The sequence below is a fragment of the Xenopus tropicalis genome, chromosome 5 (assembly GCF_000004195.4).
Source record: "Xenopus tropicalis strain Nigerian chromosome 5, UCB_Xtro_10.0, whole genome shotgun sequence".
In the NCBI taxonomy this organism is placed as follows: Eukaryota; Metazoa; Chordata; class Amphibia; order Anura; family Pipidae; genus Xenopus; species Xenopus tropicalis.
Window position 1 is genome coordinate 58,556,018 of NC_030681.2, and position 19,566 is coordinate 58,575,583.

At 41.5% G+C, this 19,566-nt stretch overlaps 1 protein-coding gene across 1 annotated transcript in view; it reads right to left on the reverse strand.

The window, feature by feature from the left end:
- pex7 (peroxisomal biogenesis factor 7) overlaps positions 1-19,566 on the reverse strand; it is a gene marked incomplete at its 5' end in the record, with an annotated part of 198,821 nt that overhangs the window by 129,897 nt on the left and 49,358 nt on the right. Inside the window, 1 exon segment of the mRNA NM_001015954.2 lies at positions 12,693-12,801. Within this exon segment, the coding sequence (NP_001015954.1) occupies positions 12,693-12,801 (109 nt within the window).

Consider the following 19,566-nt stretch of genomic DNA (forward strand, 5'->3'; position numbering starts at 1 on the left):
ATATATATATATATATATATATATTGTGAACCGGTAACAGGTAAACAGGTGGAAGGGAGATATATTTCCCCTAGGTTCATCTCCTACTCCCTCATGTATAGTGGTGCTGAGTGGGTTAATTCCCCAAAGGAATCACACCTGGGGAATGATTAGCAGGCTAGATAGGCCTGCAGTCAGAGAGAGTGGGGGGCTGGAGCCGAGACTGTGAACTGAACTTGCTGTGTGAGGGTCTGTGCCTGCCTAAAGCAGCTTGGAGCATTTTCTCCCAAAGAGAAGGACTCTTCCAAGGTACTGTGACTCTGGGGAGTTGTGTTTTTGGTTTAGCCGGTAATCCCAGTAGGGGACCGGTAATAGAGAGGGAAGCACCCTGTGTATTAGTTAGAGCCCAAGTGTGGCAAGGGTTTTGTTTACTTTTGTTTTACTTATGCTTCTGCTGGATACCAGAGTCAGTCATTGTACACAATAAAATGGACTGTATTCACCTAAAGGACTGTCTGTATGTCTGATCTCGCTTACATATGGTGGAGGATGCGGGCAAAGGCTATTTTCTCTTGGAAATAGTGAAGACAAAAATTTAAAGAGACAGACACTCTTAAAGGTGAAGTTTTTTTTTCCCTCTCCAAAACTAAAATGGAGGAAGTATTAAAGGTGATGCTGCAAACCCAGCAGCAGAACAATGCTAATCAGCAGCAAGCTAATACAAATCACCAGGAAGCGTTAAGGGTCCAGCAGCAGAGTAATGCTACTCAGCAACAAACTAATCAGTTGTTGGTTGCACAAATAAATGCACAAGCAGAAGCCAGTAAAGTAACTTTAGAACAACAGCAGCAAGTGAACTTGCATTTACAGCAGTGCATCCAAGCACTGGCGGAGAGGTTACAGGGTAGTACCGCCCTGGTGCAAGCACCAATAAATATCCGCAAAGCTGTGCAAAGGTCTCTGCAAAAGATGACGCCAGCGGATGATGTGGAGGCCTACCTGGCTGTGTTTGAGAGAGTTGCAACCCGGGAAAAGTTACCGCCAGAGGAATGGGCAGAGGTGGTAGCCCCTTACTTGACAGGCGAACCCCAAAAGGTGTACTATGACCTGAAGGAACAGGACTCGCATAACTATAATAAGTTGAAAGAGGAAATCCTGGTCCACCTTAGAGTCACTTTGGCGGTTCATGCCAAACGGTTCAGTGACTGGGTTTACACCAGAGGCAAGTCTGCACGGGCCCAAATGCATGACCTGTTGTATCTCACAAGAAAGTGGCTGCAGCCTGACCTCAACACGGCCGATCAAGTAGTGGAGAGGATCGTCGTAGAGCGGTACCGGAAAGCTCTACCCCGGGATCTCCAGCGGTGGGTTGGCCAGGCAGACCCCCAAGATATGACCCAGATGGTGGAGCTCGTGGAGCGGTTTGTGGCTACGGAGGGTTACCTCGGAGAAGGAGTTTCCCCACAGCGCCCTGGCAAGGCTCAGAGACTGCAGGAGAATCCTGGTAAGACTGTTCCATTTCTTAAAGGGGTGGTTTCCCAAAGTAACAGGGACAGAAACTCTGGTATGGCCACTGGACTTAATTCAGGCGCCAAGCCTAGAGTGGTGCCCTGACAGCGGCAAGAGGCCTCTGATAGAGAGAGAACGGGGGTACAATGCTTCCGATGTTGGGAGTTTGGTCATTTTGCAGCTAATTGCCCCCTAACAACAGAGCCTATGGATTGTAGCTGGGGAAGACGGAAGTCCCTGTATGCACACCCTGCATGCCTTGCTTCCCAACAGGAAGAGACTGGTAAACAATTTTGCCTGGTAGGCATAAAAGGACAGCAGGTATCGGCTCTACTGGACTCGGGGAGTTTGGTAACCTTAGTTCGTGCCAGTTTGTTGGACATAACTGACTCTCTGAACTCTCGGGTTGGGGTTATGTGCATACATGGGGATACAAAGGAATACCCAACTGCTGTGGTTATGATTGAAACCCAAAGTGGAAATGTTAAGTATCAAGTGGGGGTGGTTAAAAACCTAATGCATGCTGTGATACTGGGAAGAGATTTTCCATTGTTTTGGCAGCTGTGGGGTAGAGGGAGTCCCCAAGGGAGGCTGACTTGTCCCCAGAACCCTTTACATCCGGTCATAGTGCTGGAGAGGTTGGGGTAACTCCTGATATTTCCTCACCCCTAGAAGTGTTTGCTGGCCTGGAAGATGAAGTACAGGAGGGTGACATGGTACCTGACTTAGAGGTGTCCCGAGACAATTTTGGTACTGCCCAAATGAGGGACCCAACTCTGTGCAAAGCCCGAGAGGGGGTAAAAGAAATAAATGGGGAACCCCAGTTTCCTGGGGCAGAAACAGTGTTCCCACGCATGGTCCTGAACCAGGATCTGTTATATCAAGTGAGCAAGATAAGGGGTGTAATTATAGAGCAACTAGTGGTGCCTCAGCAATATAGGAGGGTGGTGTTAGATATGGTACACCGACATGTGCTTGGGGGACACCTGGGAGTTGATAAAACTGCAGACAGAGGTTCTTTTGGCCTGGGGTAGCGGAGGATGTTAAGCGATACTGTAACTCCTGCCCAGACTGTCAGATAAATGCACCCAAGCCTCATTACAGAGGTCCATTGGTTCCCCTTCCCATCATTGAGGTTCCCTTTGAGAGGGTTGCCATGGATTTGGTAGGGCCCCTGCCAAAATCCGCTAGAGGGCACCAACACATACTGGTTATTCTGGATTACGCCACCCGATATCCTGAAGCAGTCCCCCTAAGAAATACTTCGTCAAAATGTATTGCCAAGGAGTTGGTACATTTGTTTTCCCGGGTGGGGATACCGAAAGAGATCCTGACAGATCAGGGTACCCCATTTATGTCCAAGGTAACCAAAGAGTTGTGTCGCCTCTTGGGTATTAAACATTTACGCACGTCCGTTTACCACCCTCAAACTGATGGGCTGGTTGAACGGTTTAATAAAACCCTAAAGGCCATGCTGAAAAAGGCTGTAGACAAAGACGGGAAAAACTGGGACTGTCGGTTACCCTTTCTGTTGTTCTCCATCAGGGAGGTACCTCAAGCCTCAACGGGGTTCTCCCCATTTGAGCTACTATATGGTAGACACCCAAGAGGGCTGCTAGATATAGCCAAGGAAACTTGGGAACAGGAGGCTACCCCCTATAAGACTGTGGTAGAACACATTGCTCAAATGCAAGAGCGTATTGCAGCTGTGTTACCCATAGTAAGGGAACACATGGCACAGGCACAGGAGGCCCAAAGCAGGGTTTACAACAGGTCTGCAACAGTAAGGACCTTTAATCCTGGGGCCAGAGTGTTGGTACTGGTTCCCACAGTTGAGAGTAAGTTCCTGGCCAAATGGCAGGGGCCATATGAAATCATCGAAAAGGTGGGTGAGGTGAACTATAAAGTAAGACAACCTGATAAGAGGAAACAAATTCAACTTTATCACGTGAATTTGTTAAAGCCATGGAGGCAGCAAGAGGTCCTTGCATCAGAGCCAGTAACTTTGCCTCATGGAGATAATCTGGTTCCTAAAGTAAAAATCGCAGAAACCCTGTCGGTTTCACAAAAACAGGAAGTAAAAGAGTTTTTGATGAGAAACAGGGATGTCTTTTCTGACCTTCCTGGGCGAACCAATCTCATTAAACATGATGTTGTTACTGAACCCCAGGTAAAGGTAAACGTGAAGCCCTACCGAATCCCTGAGGCACGGAGACAGGCAGTCTCCGAAGAGGTGAGGAAAATGTTAGAACTGGGGGTAATTGAGGAGTCCCACAGTGATTGGTCTAGCCCCATTGTTTTGATTCCCAAGCCTGATGGAAGTCTACGGTTCTGCAACGACTTCCGTAAATTGAATGAGGTCTCAAAGTTTGATGCCTACCCCATGCCCAGGGTAGATGAACTTATAGAGAGGCTGGGCCCTGCTAGGTACCTCACCACTTTAGATCTCACTAAAGGTTATTGGCAGGTACCTTTAACTAAACAGGCTAAGGAAAAGACAGCCTTCTCTACCCCAGAGGGTCTTTTTCAGTATAATGTGTTACCCTTTGGTTTACATGGGGCCCCTGCAACGTTCCAAAGGTTAATGGATCGGGTCCTTAAGCCACATAGACCCTATTCAGCCTATTTAGATGATGTAGTCATCTTCAGCACAGATTGGGAGTCTCACTTAGCAAAAGTGCAGGTGGTGCTAGACTCAATACGAGAAGCTGGACTTACTGCCAATACGAGACTCAATACGAGAAGCTGGACTTACTGCAATAGGGATGGAAGAGGCCAAGTACCTAGGCTATGTGATTGGAAGAGGGGTAGTACAGCCTCAAATAAATAAAGTAGAGGCAATACAAAAGTGGCCCCAACCAGTGACAAAGAAGCAAGTTCGTGCCTTCCTGGGGATAGTGGGCTACTATCGCAGATTTGTGCCTAACTTTGCTTCCATTGCAGCTCCTCTAACAGACCTTACAAAAGGGAACAACTCAGTGATGATCAAGTGGTCTGCAGAGGCTGAGAAAGCTTTTACAGAGCTTAAAAATTCCCTGTGTAGACAGCCGGTACTGATAACGCCCGATTTCAAGAAAGAATTTGTGGTACAGACAGACGCCTCAGATGTAGGACTGGGAGCTGTCCTCTCCCAAGTGGTAAATGGTGAGGAACAAATCGAAGAAAGCAATGGCACTCAGGAGCTACAAACGGGACTAGCCCTCTAAATACTTTATTACGGAAGTGCAACGTTTCGGGGCAACACAACCCCTTTGTCAAGCATGCTTGACAAAGGGGTTGTGTTGCCCCGAAACATAGTTACATAGTTATAGTTATATAGTTACATAGGGTTGAAAAAAGACCTGTGTCCATCAAGTTCAACCCATCCAAGTAAACCCAGCAACGTTGCACTTCCGTAATAAAGTATTTAGAGGGCTAGTCCCGTTTGTAGCTCCTGAGTGCCATTGCTTTCTTCGATTTGGACTTTTTTGGAGGGTGCCGATCCCTCCGCAGTGAGCACCGAGCGTGAACTATTGAGGAGAGTTAAGGGTGTGCGTATAAGGTCTTTCGTCTGTATAAATGGTGAGGAACACCCAGTAGTCTATTTAAGCAGAAAGCTTACACCGGCTGAGAGGAGGTACTCCATTGTAGAAAGGGAGTGCCTGGCCATTAAGTGGGCATTGGAGGCCCTGAAGTACTATTTACTGGGTCGTAAGTTTAGGTTGATCACTGACCATGCTCCCCTTAGATGGATGTCAGAGAATAAGGAAAAGAATGCTCGAGTCACCAGATGGTTTCTGGCTCTGCAGAACTTTAAGTTTACAGTGGAGCATAGGTCTGGGGCATTGCAAGGGAATGCAGATGCCCTCTCAAGAGTTTATTGTCAGGTGGCTCATTGTGCTCAGCCCTACGGGCTGAAGCAGAGGGGGGGGATATGTGAACCGGTAACAGGTAAACAGGTGGAAGGGAGATATATTTCCCCTAGGTTCATCTCCTACTCCCTCATGTATAGTGGTGCTGAGTGGGTTAATTCCCCAAAGGAATCACACCTGGGGAATGATTAGCAGGCTAGATAGGCCTGCAGTCAAAGAGAGTGGGGGGCTGGAGCTGAGACTGTGAACTGAACTTGCTGTGTGAGGGTCTGTGCCTGCCTAAAGCAGCTTGGAGCATTTTCTCCCAAAGAGAAGGACTCTTCCAAGGTACTGTGACTCTGGGGAGTTGTGTTTTTGGTTTAGCCGGTAATCCCAGTAGGGGACCGGTAATAGAGAGGGAAGCACCCTGTGTATTAGTTAGAGCCCAAGTGTGGCAAGGGTTTTGTTTACTTTTGTTTTACTTATGCTTCTGCTGGATACCAGAGTCAGTCATTGTACACAATAAAATGGACTGTATTCACCTAAAGGACTGTCTGTATGTCTGATCTCGCTTACAATATATATAATAAACAGAGGAACTCACGTATATATGAAGATATCTTGCCCAAAAAAATACACTATCCTGAGATCAGGTACCACTCACACAGGACTTAGGATTCATTTTTGATGCTTTATTAGAGAAACATATATATATATATATATATTTATATATACATAGCAGACAAAATTTCCATTGGCAAAAACAAGTAACAAAGAACTATGCAAAATTCAATAAAATCACTAAAATCCAATAAAACCATTAAAATCAATGCAGTTTTTTGTCCTAGTGAAATCGGCAGTCAGACTCACAGTTTGAATATTTAGGCTTGGCCAAATTAGTTTTGCGGACAAAATCAAGCGCACTACAACTATGCAGAACTAAAAATGCAATAAAATGACTATACATGCAATAAAATTACTACAAATGCACAAAAATCACCAAAACTGTAATATAAACACTGAAATAACACACAAAAGGTATTGCACAGTTAGAGTATATGCTATTAACAATGGCAATAAAACATTTTTTTCAGGCAAAAAAAAAAAACCACAAAATTGCGGAAGTGTGTAAGTTGTGTGTGTACACTTGGCAAAATGTGTGGTGTGTGTACATGCGTGTGCAGTAACTGTGAGTGCCGTGAATGTGTGAACCAACCCCCCCCCCCCAAAAAAAAATTTATGTGTGTGTTGTTTGGACACTAACCTGGGGTTAGTGGCAGATTGTTCTGGAGGAGCTGGGAGCAGGGGATGCAGGAACTTCTTCTTTTCTTGATCCGGTGAGTGGGCGGTGCTGGGGGGAGGTAAGAAGACAAGGAAACAACAGGCACGTAGTATTCGCCTGCCTGCCATTTCCTACGGGACCCCATGGAAATCGTACCCCAGATGCCACTCGTTTCCTGTCTCTGCTTGTTGCCCTGGGGCTGGGAAACAAGCAGGGAGTGAAGGAGCGGCTGCAGAATCCACTCCTCCGCTCCCAAACCTGGGAGTGCTGCAGAACAGTTTCAGTGGCACAGGGTTAAAACACAGGAACAAAGATAATAGTTAAATAGTAACATAGTAGATGAGCTTAAGAAAAAGACACCTCTATATGAATCTCTGCAAAGTCGCAGCATCCTTCACAAAACTCCCAGTTGTACTGATCCACAATGCAACCTTGCTTGCACAAACCTGATTTGCATGGAAGAAAAAAACCTTGTCCACTGTTAAATTCTAGATGGATCCATTATGTTTTGGGGTGCTGTAGAAGATGCATGAAAGTTCTGCAGTTCTGGCACGCGGAAGTGTGCACGCATCCTTTTAAAGCAGCGCGACATATGCCGCAATTGCACAAGGCACAAAATTCAAATATTTATAGGCGTCTGCGCAGAATTTCATTGCCCAACTTCGGTTTCGCTTTCTGGTTCCTGCTTTTGTCTATTTTGATTGCCTCTTCATGTTTTGACCCTTGCCTGACCTTGACTTCGCTGTTTGCTGCCTGTACTGACGCTTTGCCTGATTACGCCTTTTGGATCTCGACTCTGTACCTCGTTGCCTGCACGGATTTGATCTTGGCCTGTTCCACATTCGTCTCCTCTCCCAAACTTTGCATTAACGCTAGGTTCCTGCTATTGTCTATTTTTATTGCCTCTTCATGTTTTGACCCTTGCCAGACCTTGACTTTGCTGTTTGCTGCCTGTACTGACCTTTGTCTGTTTACTGATTACGCCTTTTGGATCTCGATCTCAGTTTTAGCAGACTATACTTGATACTAGAATCATAGAAAAATGTCTCAAAATATTAAAAATAATATAAGTTCAAACCATGCAATATAGCACTGTTACATGCAAATTGTGTTTTCTCTGCTAAATTCAAAAGGCTTTTTTTTTTTTATAAACACAAAAGCAACAATTATCTATTAATTACAATATGTTTAAGACATGTCAGGGTTTGTTTGTACCTTAAAAAACCATAATGATCAGTAACCTAGAAACAGACAAGTTAAATTAGGGATTATGTCCAATTAGTTCCCGAACACTACAAAAAGATCTCTTTTCAAAGGCAGCACATTTGCTTATTGTTTGCTCATATTACACATCATCATTGCTGTACAATGTACTAAATTATTATACAGATTTGGGTTAATTATAAGCTAAGTATCTACATCTTTCACTTGAGTTGGTCCTCTGTGTCTAAGCCAAGGGTTGAAGCAATGCAAGTAATATGCCTATACATTATTATCGCAACTTAAATTAATAAGTACAGTTGAAATTGTAGAAAAACCACTGCATTGTATATTACAAAAAATTGGATTTTTGTTATTTTTTTCTTTGCACTAATTTAGTAAATTAGCGATTTAACATACAGCAGAATATTTGGTACTTTCTTTAATCTTTTTATTTTACAGCGACTCTGGAAAGTATATCACAATTGTAAATTAAAGCAGCCCAAACCATATCAACATCCAAGTCGCATTATTTGATTTCTAACTGCTAATAAAGGAAGACAAACCCAAAACATGTTGTTATCCACAAAGGTGTCTGCAGGTTTAAAGGACAAGGAAAGTCAAAATCTATTAAGCATACTATTAAATAGTACTACTATTGCTGTGTAAAAACGCTATATTTCTGGCTTGCCTAATGAAAGATTTACAGAGATACACATACTAGAAACGACATACTTGTTTCAGTGAACGGCACCGCCATCTTGTCCAGCATGTCTGTATGGGGTATTGCTGAAAAGCACAAGCCAGCCCCCCTCCAATCCCCTTACCTGCTCACAAACCCCCCCTCCCCGCTCCTGCCACAAACCCTCCGCCACTCCCCGCACCTGCCACAAACCCCCCCGAGTTTTGCATAGCCGCCGCCACCCCCCCCGTTCACCGCTCACCTGCCACAAACCCCCCCGAGTTTTGCAGAGTTCACCGCTCACCTGTCACTCATCCTCCTACACTCGCTTCTCGCTCTCCTATCTGCGCCGTCGCCATGGCAACAAGTTGCTCCTGCTGTGTGCGCATGCGCCGCCTACAGTCCCAAGTCTCCAAGTCTGGATAGGAGCGTTGTGTTATGGGAATCTTCTCTACCCTGCCCAGCATTTTTTTTCCTGTTTGGATCTTCTGAACAGGTGAAGTATGGGGAGACTTAAGGGCACTATTGAGACAACTGAAGGTATGCCTGCAGCTTGAGATTAACTCTTTACTAGCCTTTCCTTCTCCTTTAATAACCGCATGGTGTCAGCAGTTTGGATTAGACACACACTGAGGGGGATTGCAAAGAAAACTGTGACCAAACTAAGGACAAGGTACAAGTCCCACATTTTAGTTATTTGTATAGATCAACTACATTCAATATACTCTTACTGTCTTTTCCATTTTAAACTTAAGTTTGTATCTTACATCTCCATTGTAGATAATTTTTTAATGCTTCTCTTTAATTTCTCCTGCTCCAAATGTAAAAAAAATTGCTTATCTTGGGTGCCATTATTTTCGTTTTATATACAGTGGATATAGAAAGTCTACACACCCCTGATAAAATGTCAGGTTCCTGTGCTGTACAAAAATGAGTTTGAAAAACAAACTGAAATCTTTTAGGTGGAGGGAAGAAAACCAAAAAAACTAAAATAATGTGGTTGCATAAGTGTGCACACCCTTAAACTAATACTTTGTTGAATCACCTTTTGATTTTATTACAGCACTCAGTCTTTTTGGGTATGAATCTATCAGCATGGCAAGATTTGCCCACTCTTCTTTGCAGAAAAACTCCAAATCTGTCAGATTGCGAGGGCATCTCCTGTGCACAGCCTTCAGATCAACCCACAGATTTTCAATGGGATTCAGGTCTGGGCTCTGGCAGGGCCATTCCAAAACTTTAATCTTCTTCCGGTGAAGCCATTCCTTTGTTGATTTGGATGTATGCTTTGGGCCGTTGTCATACTGAAAGATGAAGTTCCTCCTCATGTTCACCTTTCTAGCAGAAGCCTGAAGGTTTTGTGCCAATATTGACTGGTATTTGGAACTGTTCATAATTCCCTCTATCTTAACTAAGGCCCCAGTTCCAGCTGAAGAAAAACAGCCCCAAAGCATGATGCTGCCACCACCATGCTTCACTAAGGGTATGGTGTTCTTATTTGGTGATTATGGCCAAAAAGTTCAACCTTGGTTTCATCAGACCAAAACACCTTTTCCCACATGCTTTTGGGAGACTTCATATGTGTTTTTGCAAAATGTAGCCTGGCTTGGATGTTTTTCTTCGTAAGAAAAGGCTTTCGTCTTGCCACTCTACCCCATAGCCCAGACATATGAAGAATATGGGAGTTTGTTGTCACATGTACCACACAGCCAGTACTTGCCAGATATTGTTGCAGCTCCTTTAATGTTGCTGTAGGCCTCTTGGTAGCCTCCCTGACCAGTTGTCTTCTCGTCTTTTCATCAATTTTGGAGGGACGTCCAGTTCTTGGTAATGTCACTGTTGTGCCATATTTTCTCCACTTGATGATGATTGTCTTCACTGTGTTCCATGGTATATCTAATGCCTTGGAAATTCTTTTGTACCCTTCTCCTGACTGATATCTTTTAACAGTGAGATCCCTCTGATGCTTTGGAATCTCTCTGTGGACCATGGCTTTTGCTGTGGGATGCGACTAAAAAAATGTCAGGAAAGACCAACTAGAGCAGCTGAACTTTATTTGGGGTTAATCGGAGGCACTTTAAATGATTTTGAATGTGATTGCTTAATTCTGAACACAGCTACATCCCCAGTTAGAAGGGTGTGCACACTTATGCAACCACATTATTTTAGTTTTTTTGGTTTTCTTCCCTCCACCTAATATATATATATATATATATATATATATATACACACACACAGTATTATTCATAAAAAACCATGTAAGGAAACTTTCTGTCAATATTTTTTTAGGATCATGATTCTCAAAGTCCTGTGAGGGCTGGCTTTTGTTGCATCTATATTTTGACTTTTTTTGCTGTAGCACCCAGGCTTCAACCCCCCATGTTGTGGTTTGCTACCATATATATATATATATATATATATATATATATATATATATATATATATATATATATATATATATATATTATATAAAAATATATAGTCTTGTAAAGAATCGGCACTGGTGTTGGTGGATGGAGCACGCCAAGACTGCTTCTTCATAAAAATAATAAATGCTTTATTTCATATCTCCATTAAAAACATGTTACAAAAACCACACCATCAGCTTGACGCGTTTCGTGGCCTACTGCCACTTCTTCAGAAGCCATAACAATTGTTCCTCACCAGTGCCTTAAATATACAATTGAGACCCACCCCCACAGGGTGTGTTAACCCCCAATGTACCATCTGTATAGTGGTTAAGATCCAAACAACACAAATGCTGAGCCAAAACATAGGTGATTATAATAAAAACATTAAAGGAATCTCCAAGCCCAGGAGTAATTCTATAATCCCTGTGCAATACCTAAAGAAAGGACATGTCATAGTTAACTCCTAAGATGTATCCCATTGTTAAACTGGTGTGGTAATCATACTATATATATGTATATACATTCATTCCAACATATATATATAGTCGGGAATATAAATTTAATAAAAACATGTATAACCATAAGACTGCTAGAACCACCTCTATACTAACCGTATAAGTTCCATGTTCCTAGGGAACCGCCAAACCCCAAAATAACATAAAAGTGGAAGAAAGGCCATGTTAGCAATAACAGGAAAGCTCCCACTCCCTGTTAAGACCCCCACACGTTTCAATAGTTTTCAAGTGGAACATCCAATAGGCCTCTCTCTCCAGAAGTTTCTTGTCCAATTCCCCCTTCCTAATATTCAATCTAGGTTTATCAATAATTTGGAAGGTAACCATGCACCGTTTGTTATGTTGTTCTATGATGTGCTTAGCTACAGCCGACCTGACATCACCTCTTTCCACTGCTGACATATGTTCCAAAAAACGTGTGCCAGCCCCCCGAAGAATCGGCACTCACCAATATCGGGGCAACGGCTGGGTGCTGACAAAAATAATGCATCAAACTCAACAGTAGAAAGCACTCACAGCTATAGCGTCAATCAAGTCAGTGATTTATTTCAGCATACCATCTGATGGTATGCTGAAATAAATCACTGACTTGATTGACGCTATAGCTGTGAGTGCTTTCTACTGTTGGGTTATATATATATATATATATATATATATATATATAGCGAACCCAGGGTGGCACTCTGCTTCAGCTCTTAGCTCGGGTGCAAGGTAAATGATTTAAATATCCAAAAAAGACCAGCAACACCGAGTTATATTCCAAAAACAATCAATTGTGTATTAAAAACGCATGAACAGCCAACGTTACGTTTCGGTCCCCATCGGGACCTTTCTCAAGGCTGTTATTTTGGTGACGGGTGTGCTCCACTCTGTTTTCTCTCTCTCTATACTTTTTTTGTATAAGTCCTGTGAGTGCTGACCTTCCCTTTGGAGTATATATATATATATATATATATATATACATACATGCTGCTGGGGAAACTTGGGGACAATTTTACAAATTTGGGGGGATGCTGGTGGCACTGGGGGGTGCAAAGGGAATTGTTCAAGCCATACGATGATGTCAACTCTCTTCCAGTTCTTGCAGCTCCCTTGCCTCTTCAGCCTGCATCTGACAAGTGAGTGACCCTTACACACAACATGCACCTACTGTTGACCTAAGAAAAGTGATCTCTCTTTGGTTTATACAGAATGAACAAAACTTTGTTAAAGAAATGACAATTTTTTAATTAAAGAATTGTTAAGTGACAAAAATGTTATGACATGTTGGATATATTTTGTTACCTGAGGCAGATGCAAAGCAGCCTGGTATATGTGGTGACCATATGGTGCTATAGATAATATTTTCATGACCAGTGAATGTGCATAGCGGCTTCCCAAAGGAGGGATCCCACTACGATAAAAAAAAAACAACTTTGTCAAACTACGGCATCCTTTATACCAGTGTTATTAGATTTCTGCAATAATCACAATTCTAATTAATCTTATTTGCAGTCTGTCATACTGTAAAAGCTTTAAAATGTTATATATATTTCCCAAAGTAAATTACAAACCTTTGATAAATCCTCAATTAATACTTTCTTGTTCACACTGTAACATTTACCATAAAGCACTGGCGCTCACCACATCCAAAAGCCTATCTAAGCCAAAGTCAAATAGAGCACAATATTTATTATTTATTTTTTATTTATATACCGTCAAATACCGTGATACCGATATAATTTTGAAAAATACCGTGATATAAATTTTTGGTCATACCGCCCAGCTCTATGTGATGGATTACTAGGTGATCTCTATATGGGATAAGGAAAGCAGAGGTACCTGTACTGGGTCTCACTGTTACCAGCAACCCCTGGCTCTCAGCGCACTCCATACGCTCCTCTGTGTGCCTGCCCTAAAGGCTATGGCAACTGTCTGAGTGTGGGCACACAAAATGGAGCAGATTGGAGGTCCAGGCCACCATTATTTGGGGGGCCATATAGCGTCTTTTTTAGGGGCTTTTTTTTTCTTTTTTTAAATGAAATAGCTTACTTATCCTTTAAGGCAGTGATCCCCAACCAGTGGCTCGGTGGCAACATGATGCCCCCCAACCCCTTGGAAGTACCCCCAAACAGGGAGTTATTTTTGAATTCCTGACTTGGGGGCAAGTTTTGGTTGAATAAAAACAAGATTTACTCCCAAATAAAGCCCCCTGTAAGCTGATAGTGTGCATAGAGGCCCCTAATAGCCAATCACAGCCCTTATTTGGCTCCTCCATGAACTTTTATGGTGCTTGTGTTGCTCTCCAAGCCTTTTTACATTTGACTGTGGCTCATGAGTAAGAAAGGTTGGGGACCCCTGCTTTAAGGTGTAGGATAGGATAAGTGTGAACCATTGGAGATATGACATTAGGATAGAATGTCTGCCTATCAGTGGTAAAAACCTAAGGGAGGTGAGGTTGCTAGGTGCATATGTCTAGCAATGTCCTTTTCCTTATACATCCTTACAAAAGAACAAAAGGAGCACACCCTATTTAAATTCAAATGCCCAGGGTGCTAGCAAAAAAAAATATAAAGCAAGAGAATGAGCTGCACACACCAGGACTTGGCAAAAATATAATAAGTTTATTTAAGAAAAGAGATCCAACGTTTCAAGCACTAACTGTGCTCTTCCTCAGGGAAAAAAAAATAAAATATATATATATATATATATATATATATATATCCTCCAACCGAGTCACACTCCGTTTATATAAAAAGAGATCTTTATTGGCAATCGTTTCAAAAAAGTTCCATGTAAGAACAATCCATAACAAAATATTTGTCAGACATACCACTTAAGCACATCGTTTCGGGAAATTTGTACCCCCTTTCTCAAACTCGCAACAGCGTGGCCATCTCACATATTTCAAAGTACATTTATTATCATGTATAATAATTTCTAGGGATTTCTAGAGATTTCTGTGTATATACTGCCAAATCTGTTTCACTCATGATTTATGTCTTTGAAGTCTTTGCGTTAATATCAATCTTGCTAATACAGAAGTAGTTTTGGCGTTGTTGGTGTACCGGCTTCAATGTAAGCTTAACACTTTGTGTGTTCGGTTTGCATGGCGACCCACTACGTCACTTCCGTCTTCTTCTTATATACGGAGCGACAAATAAATGTGCTTTGAAATATGTGAGATGGCCACGCTGCTGCGCTTGGGAAAGGGGGCACAAATTTCCTAAAATGTTGCGCTTAAAGGAGAAAGCAAGGTAAAAACTAGGTAAGCTTTATCAGAAATGTCTATGTAAATACAGCCATAAGCACTCACAGAAAAACTGCACTGACTTCTCTGAAAAAAGATTAGTTGTGTAATTCCTGTGCCACAGACACGCAGCTTTCTGTTCTCTGCTCTTTCCAGTTCCAACCTCCCTCAAGAATTCTAAGAACTCACTCCTACCCTTTAGGAATGTGGATCTGAGCCAATCAGCAGGAAGCTGACTCATAATTTTGAGCATGTTCAGTTTGGTCTCGGTGTCTGTGCAGGAGTGAGGCATTATGGGAACTTTCTTTACACAGCTCAGCGTTTTTTCTTCCTGTTTGGCTTCTGATCATCTGAACAGGTGAAATATGGGGAGACTTAAGGGCACTATTGAGACAACTGAAGGTATGCCTGCAGCTTGAGATTAACTCTTTACTAGCCTTTCCTTCTCCTTTAAGTGGTATGTCTGACAAATACTCATGCCTATTTTGTTATGGATTGTTCTTACATGGAACTTTTTTAAATGATTGCCAATAAAGATCTCTTTTTATATAAACGGAGTGCAACTCGGTTGGAGGATATATTGATACACGGAAGGACTCGCCATGAGTGGAGTTTTTTTACGCACCAATACTGCTGCATTAAAACTGTGTGCATATATAGGAACTTATGGAAACAGGCACTCACGTATATCAGAATTGTAGCTTGCCTGGGTGCAGTATACAATTACATACAAAATTGGAAAACATATGCCGCACTCACAGGTCTTATGGTGCAAAACAATAAACATTTATTTAGATCAAAGACTGACGTTTCGGCTGCCTGAGCAGCCTTTCTCAAAGTACAGATGTGGCAAACAAACCCCCCTGATAACCCCAACAGGGGCGCCAAAAGCATAGTGACGTCATAGTGGGAGTGTAATAACAACAAGTGACTATAAAGCACAATTACACTGAATAAAGCTGCCAAAAAATAAATAATAAAAATAAATAAAGAGGACAAGTGTATGACCAGAGAAGAAAAGCTATTTGGCTGCTACTGAACTCGGCAACTCTCAACAACCACAGAACAATTATATAAAGATTCATATTTTTGCCCAGTGTAAACTTTATTGGCCCTACTTTTGCTAGCAGTTAATAGAAATAAGGTTCTGTATAGCCATGGGGGCAGTTACTCAAGAAAAAACAGGACAACACAAGTCGTGTTTACACAGCACAAAACTGATAAGCTGTGTAAAATACAATGGGTTTATTTCTTATACAGGTATGGTACCTCTTATCCAGAATGCTCAGGACCTGGGGTTTTCCGGATAAGGGATCATTTCGTTATTTGGATCTCTGTAACTTAAGTCTGCTAAAATTATTTAAATATTGAATAAACCCAATAGAATGGTTTTGCCTGCAATAAGGATTAATTTTATGTTAGCTGGGATCAAGTACAAGGTACTGGTTTCTAATTACAGAGAAAAGGAAATAATTTTTAAAAATTAGAATTATTTGCTTATAATGGAGTATATGGCAGATGGCCTATCAGTAATTTTGAACTTTCCGGATAATGGGTTTCTGGATAAGGGATCCCATACCTGTACAGGAAAATAAAATAGGGGTCAGGTGCCATTCATAGGACTCTACAGGACTACACACTAAAAAGCTCATACAAAACCTCATATAAAACAGGACATTTGTTGCCAATAAATAGTTTATTTGTAGTTACCTTACTAATGTCAAAAAACTTTTAATTTTACTAGTCCTTGAAGTAAAAATTCAAACATCAGTTCAAACTGTTGTTTTTCTAAATAAGGTATGTGGACACATGCTGCCACCCTATGGACATTTAAGGATTGATCACATACCACACATTTTCATGACATCCTGTACAGATACCCGGAACAGGTACAAGAATAGAATCTATTAGCTTGCGAACCTAGGGTTTTCCAGTTAGGGAATCCTTCTAGAAACATGAATATGAGAGAAAAGTAACAGTAAAATGTTGGCCTCATAGTGTTCTGCTGCCGTCTGACCCCTTTACGTGTGTGCAATGATAGGCAGGTGACCTTGGTGTGGATATGCTAAAGTGTGGAAGGGAAAGTAAAGCATTATGAGAAAATTTGCCTGTCTGTATACACCAGCAGAGAAAACAACCCATGTGCCATAATCTCAAAGGTTAACTCAATGGCAAACTACCCCCATTTTATGCCTGTTTTGTGTATTGTACTGTGTGGAAGTGTGGCCTGCTAGCTGGCATCCATTGCTTACACTATTTTGTTAAATCTTTTTTTTTTTTATTTCCATTCTGCTCATACATATTATGATCAGTCTAGTGATATTAGTCCCTTTATGTTATTACAAAAGATTTACTTATGCAGAGTGTTAAACCATGAATACAATTCCAAGCCAGCCCATTGTGTTAAATCCTTTTGTTACTAGCACCAGGATTTGAAGTGTTTTTTAGTAGTAGAAGTAGTTTTACTTCTTTGTATTGAAATTTTTTAATCTTTATTTATATTTTACATAGTAGCTGTGGTTGAAACAGCTACATACTATATTAAAGTCAGTTGCTTAAAAAAATAATACCTAACTTCTATGTGATCCAGAGGAAGTAAAACATCTAAATCTGCCTCCAGTTTGGCTGAGATGGGGAGGGCCAGGGTAATTTTTACTGAGCCTAAAGGGGCAATAGGCTTAGTCCTTGAGATCAAAGTGTTAATATAAATAACCTTGTATTTACTCACTCTGTTAAAATGCATACAATCCTTTCTATAAAATTAAGTATTGTATTTGGCAGTACATTTGTACATTTGTACACTGTAACAAACTTTTTTTGTGTCTGCGTAAGAGGCCTACTGGTCAATAAAGCACCAGAGACTTTATTATATGGTCCCCTTATATTTTCATATAGTGTTCATATCCCCCTAATTGCCTCTTATCCAGTAAACAATGCAAACTTGTCCAGTCTTTCCCTATAACTGGGTCCTTCCATTCCCTTTATCAGAGTAGTTGCTCATTATTATCCTCTGTATGTATATACAGAAGTACAGAAGCAGAAACCAGTGGCTTTGGTTTAAGGGTGAAGACACATGGAACTACTAGTAGCAGCTACTTGTCATGGCTACTAAAACAGACAATGCTGATGTAGCACTATTATGACAGTATAAGGCCACACCAGGGGCTTTCACTCACGCTAATGGAGGAACTATCAGGAACAAAATCTAAATTATTTAAACCATAACAAACCTAACATTTAGACAAACTAATATACCTCCTGAGTATTTTATGTGACTTCTTTTTACTCTTATTGATACGTGCTCTGATATCCAGGACGTTTTTGAGTAGTTATGTTTTTATATAATTATAACAATTTAAATACAGGGCAACATACTGAGCACAGTGGCTCAGTCCGTAGCACTTCTGCCTTGCAGTGCTGGGGTCCTGAATTCAATCCTTGCCAGAGCGCTATCTGCAAGGAGTTTCTATGTTCTTCTTGTGTCTGCGTGGGTTTCCTCCGGGTACTCTGGTTTCCTCCCACACATAGTTACATAGTTAAGTTTGCTTGAAAAAAAGACCAAAGTCCATCAAGTTCAACTCTTCCAAGTGAACCCAGTACAAACATAAACCTACTATCTATACACTCAGATACATAAACTGTATATACCAACATCAATACTAATTGTAGATTTTAGTATCACAATAGATACTATGCTTGTTCAAGAACTCATCCAGGCCCCTCTTAAAGACAGAATCTGCTATCACAACATTCCACAACCTCACTGCCCTTACTGTGAAAAACCACCTACACTGCTTCAAATAAAAGTTCAGTTCCTCTAATCTAAAGCAGTAGCCTCTGGTGTGTTGATCGTTTTTATGGCAAAAAGAACATACCCTTTCTGCCTATAATCCCCTCTAATGTACTTATACAAGAGTAATCATGTTCCCTTCACAAGCTCCCTTTTTTTCCCAGAGAAAACACCCCCAACCTCACACATCATAGTATAAATATTTCATCTAGGGTTGCCACCAGACCGGTATTTTACCGGCATGGCAATGTTATTAATAGGAAAAGAAAGATAAAATATAGGAAGGCAGGTATTTTTTCCAGAAAAGATGACAACCCTACTTCCATCCCCTTTACCAGTTTAGTTGCCCGTCTCTGCACTCTCTCCAGCTCAATAATATCCTTCTTGAGGACTGGAGCACAAAACTGCATTGCATACTCAAGGTAAGGCCTCACCAGAGACCTATAAGGGCAGGGGTACACGGGGAGATTAGTTGCCCAGCAACAAATCTTCATTGTCACGAGCGACTAATCTCCCTGCAATTCCTCTCAAGGCAACTTCGGATGACTGCGGGACATCGCAGCAAGGTGTATGCCATCTCACCGTCGATTTACATTCTAGCCGGTGGGATGGCATTGCAGGGAGATTAGTTGCCTGCGACAACAAAGATTTGTCGCTGGGCGACTAATCTCTCCATGTACCTCTGCCCTAAAGAAGCAAAATAATGTTTTCATCTCTTGAGTCAATGTCCTTTTTTGATGCAAGACAGCACTTTATTTGATTAAGTAGCCAAAGAATGGCATTGCCTGGAATTAGATAACTTGTTATCTACAAAAATCCCCAAATCCTTTTCAACACCCAACACTCACCCAACAAAAACATGTAGCCAGGTTATTTGGCTTCTGACTAAATTGACCATAGTGTGCATAAATGTGATAGGGAACTTACACTGTAAGCTCCTCTGGGGCAGGGACTTATGTGAATAATTTAATTTATATGTGGTATATAAATAACAGGAAATAAATATATAAATAATATAAAACTGCTGCGCTATATTTGGAAATTTCAATCTCCCTATATCGCTATTGTTGAGTCTTTCTACTGTATGAGAAGGATACTGATGCAAGGAGAGCACTTGGTTTTGATCTTTAACCCTTTCC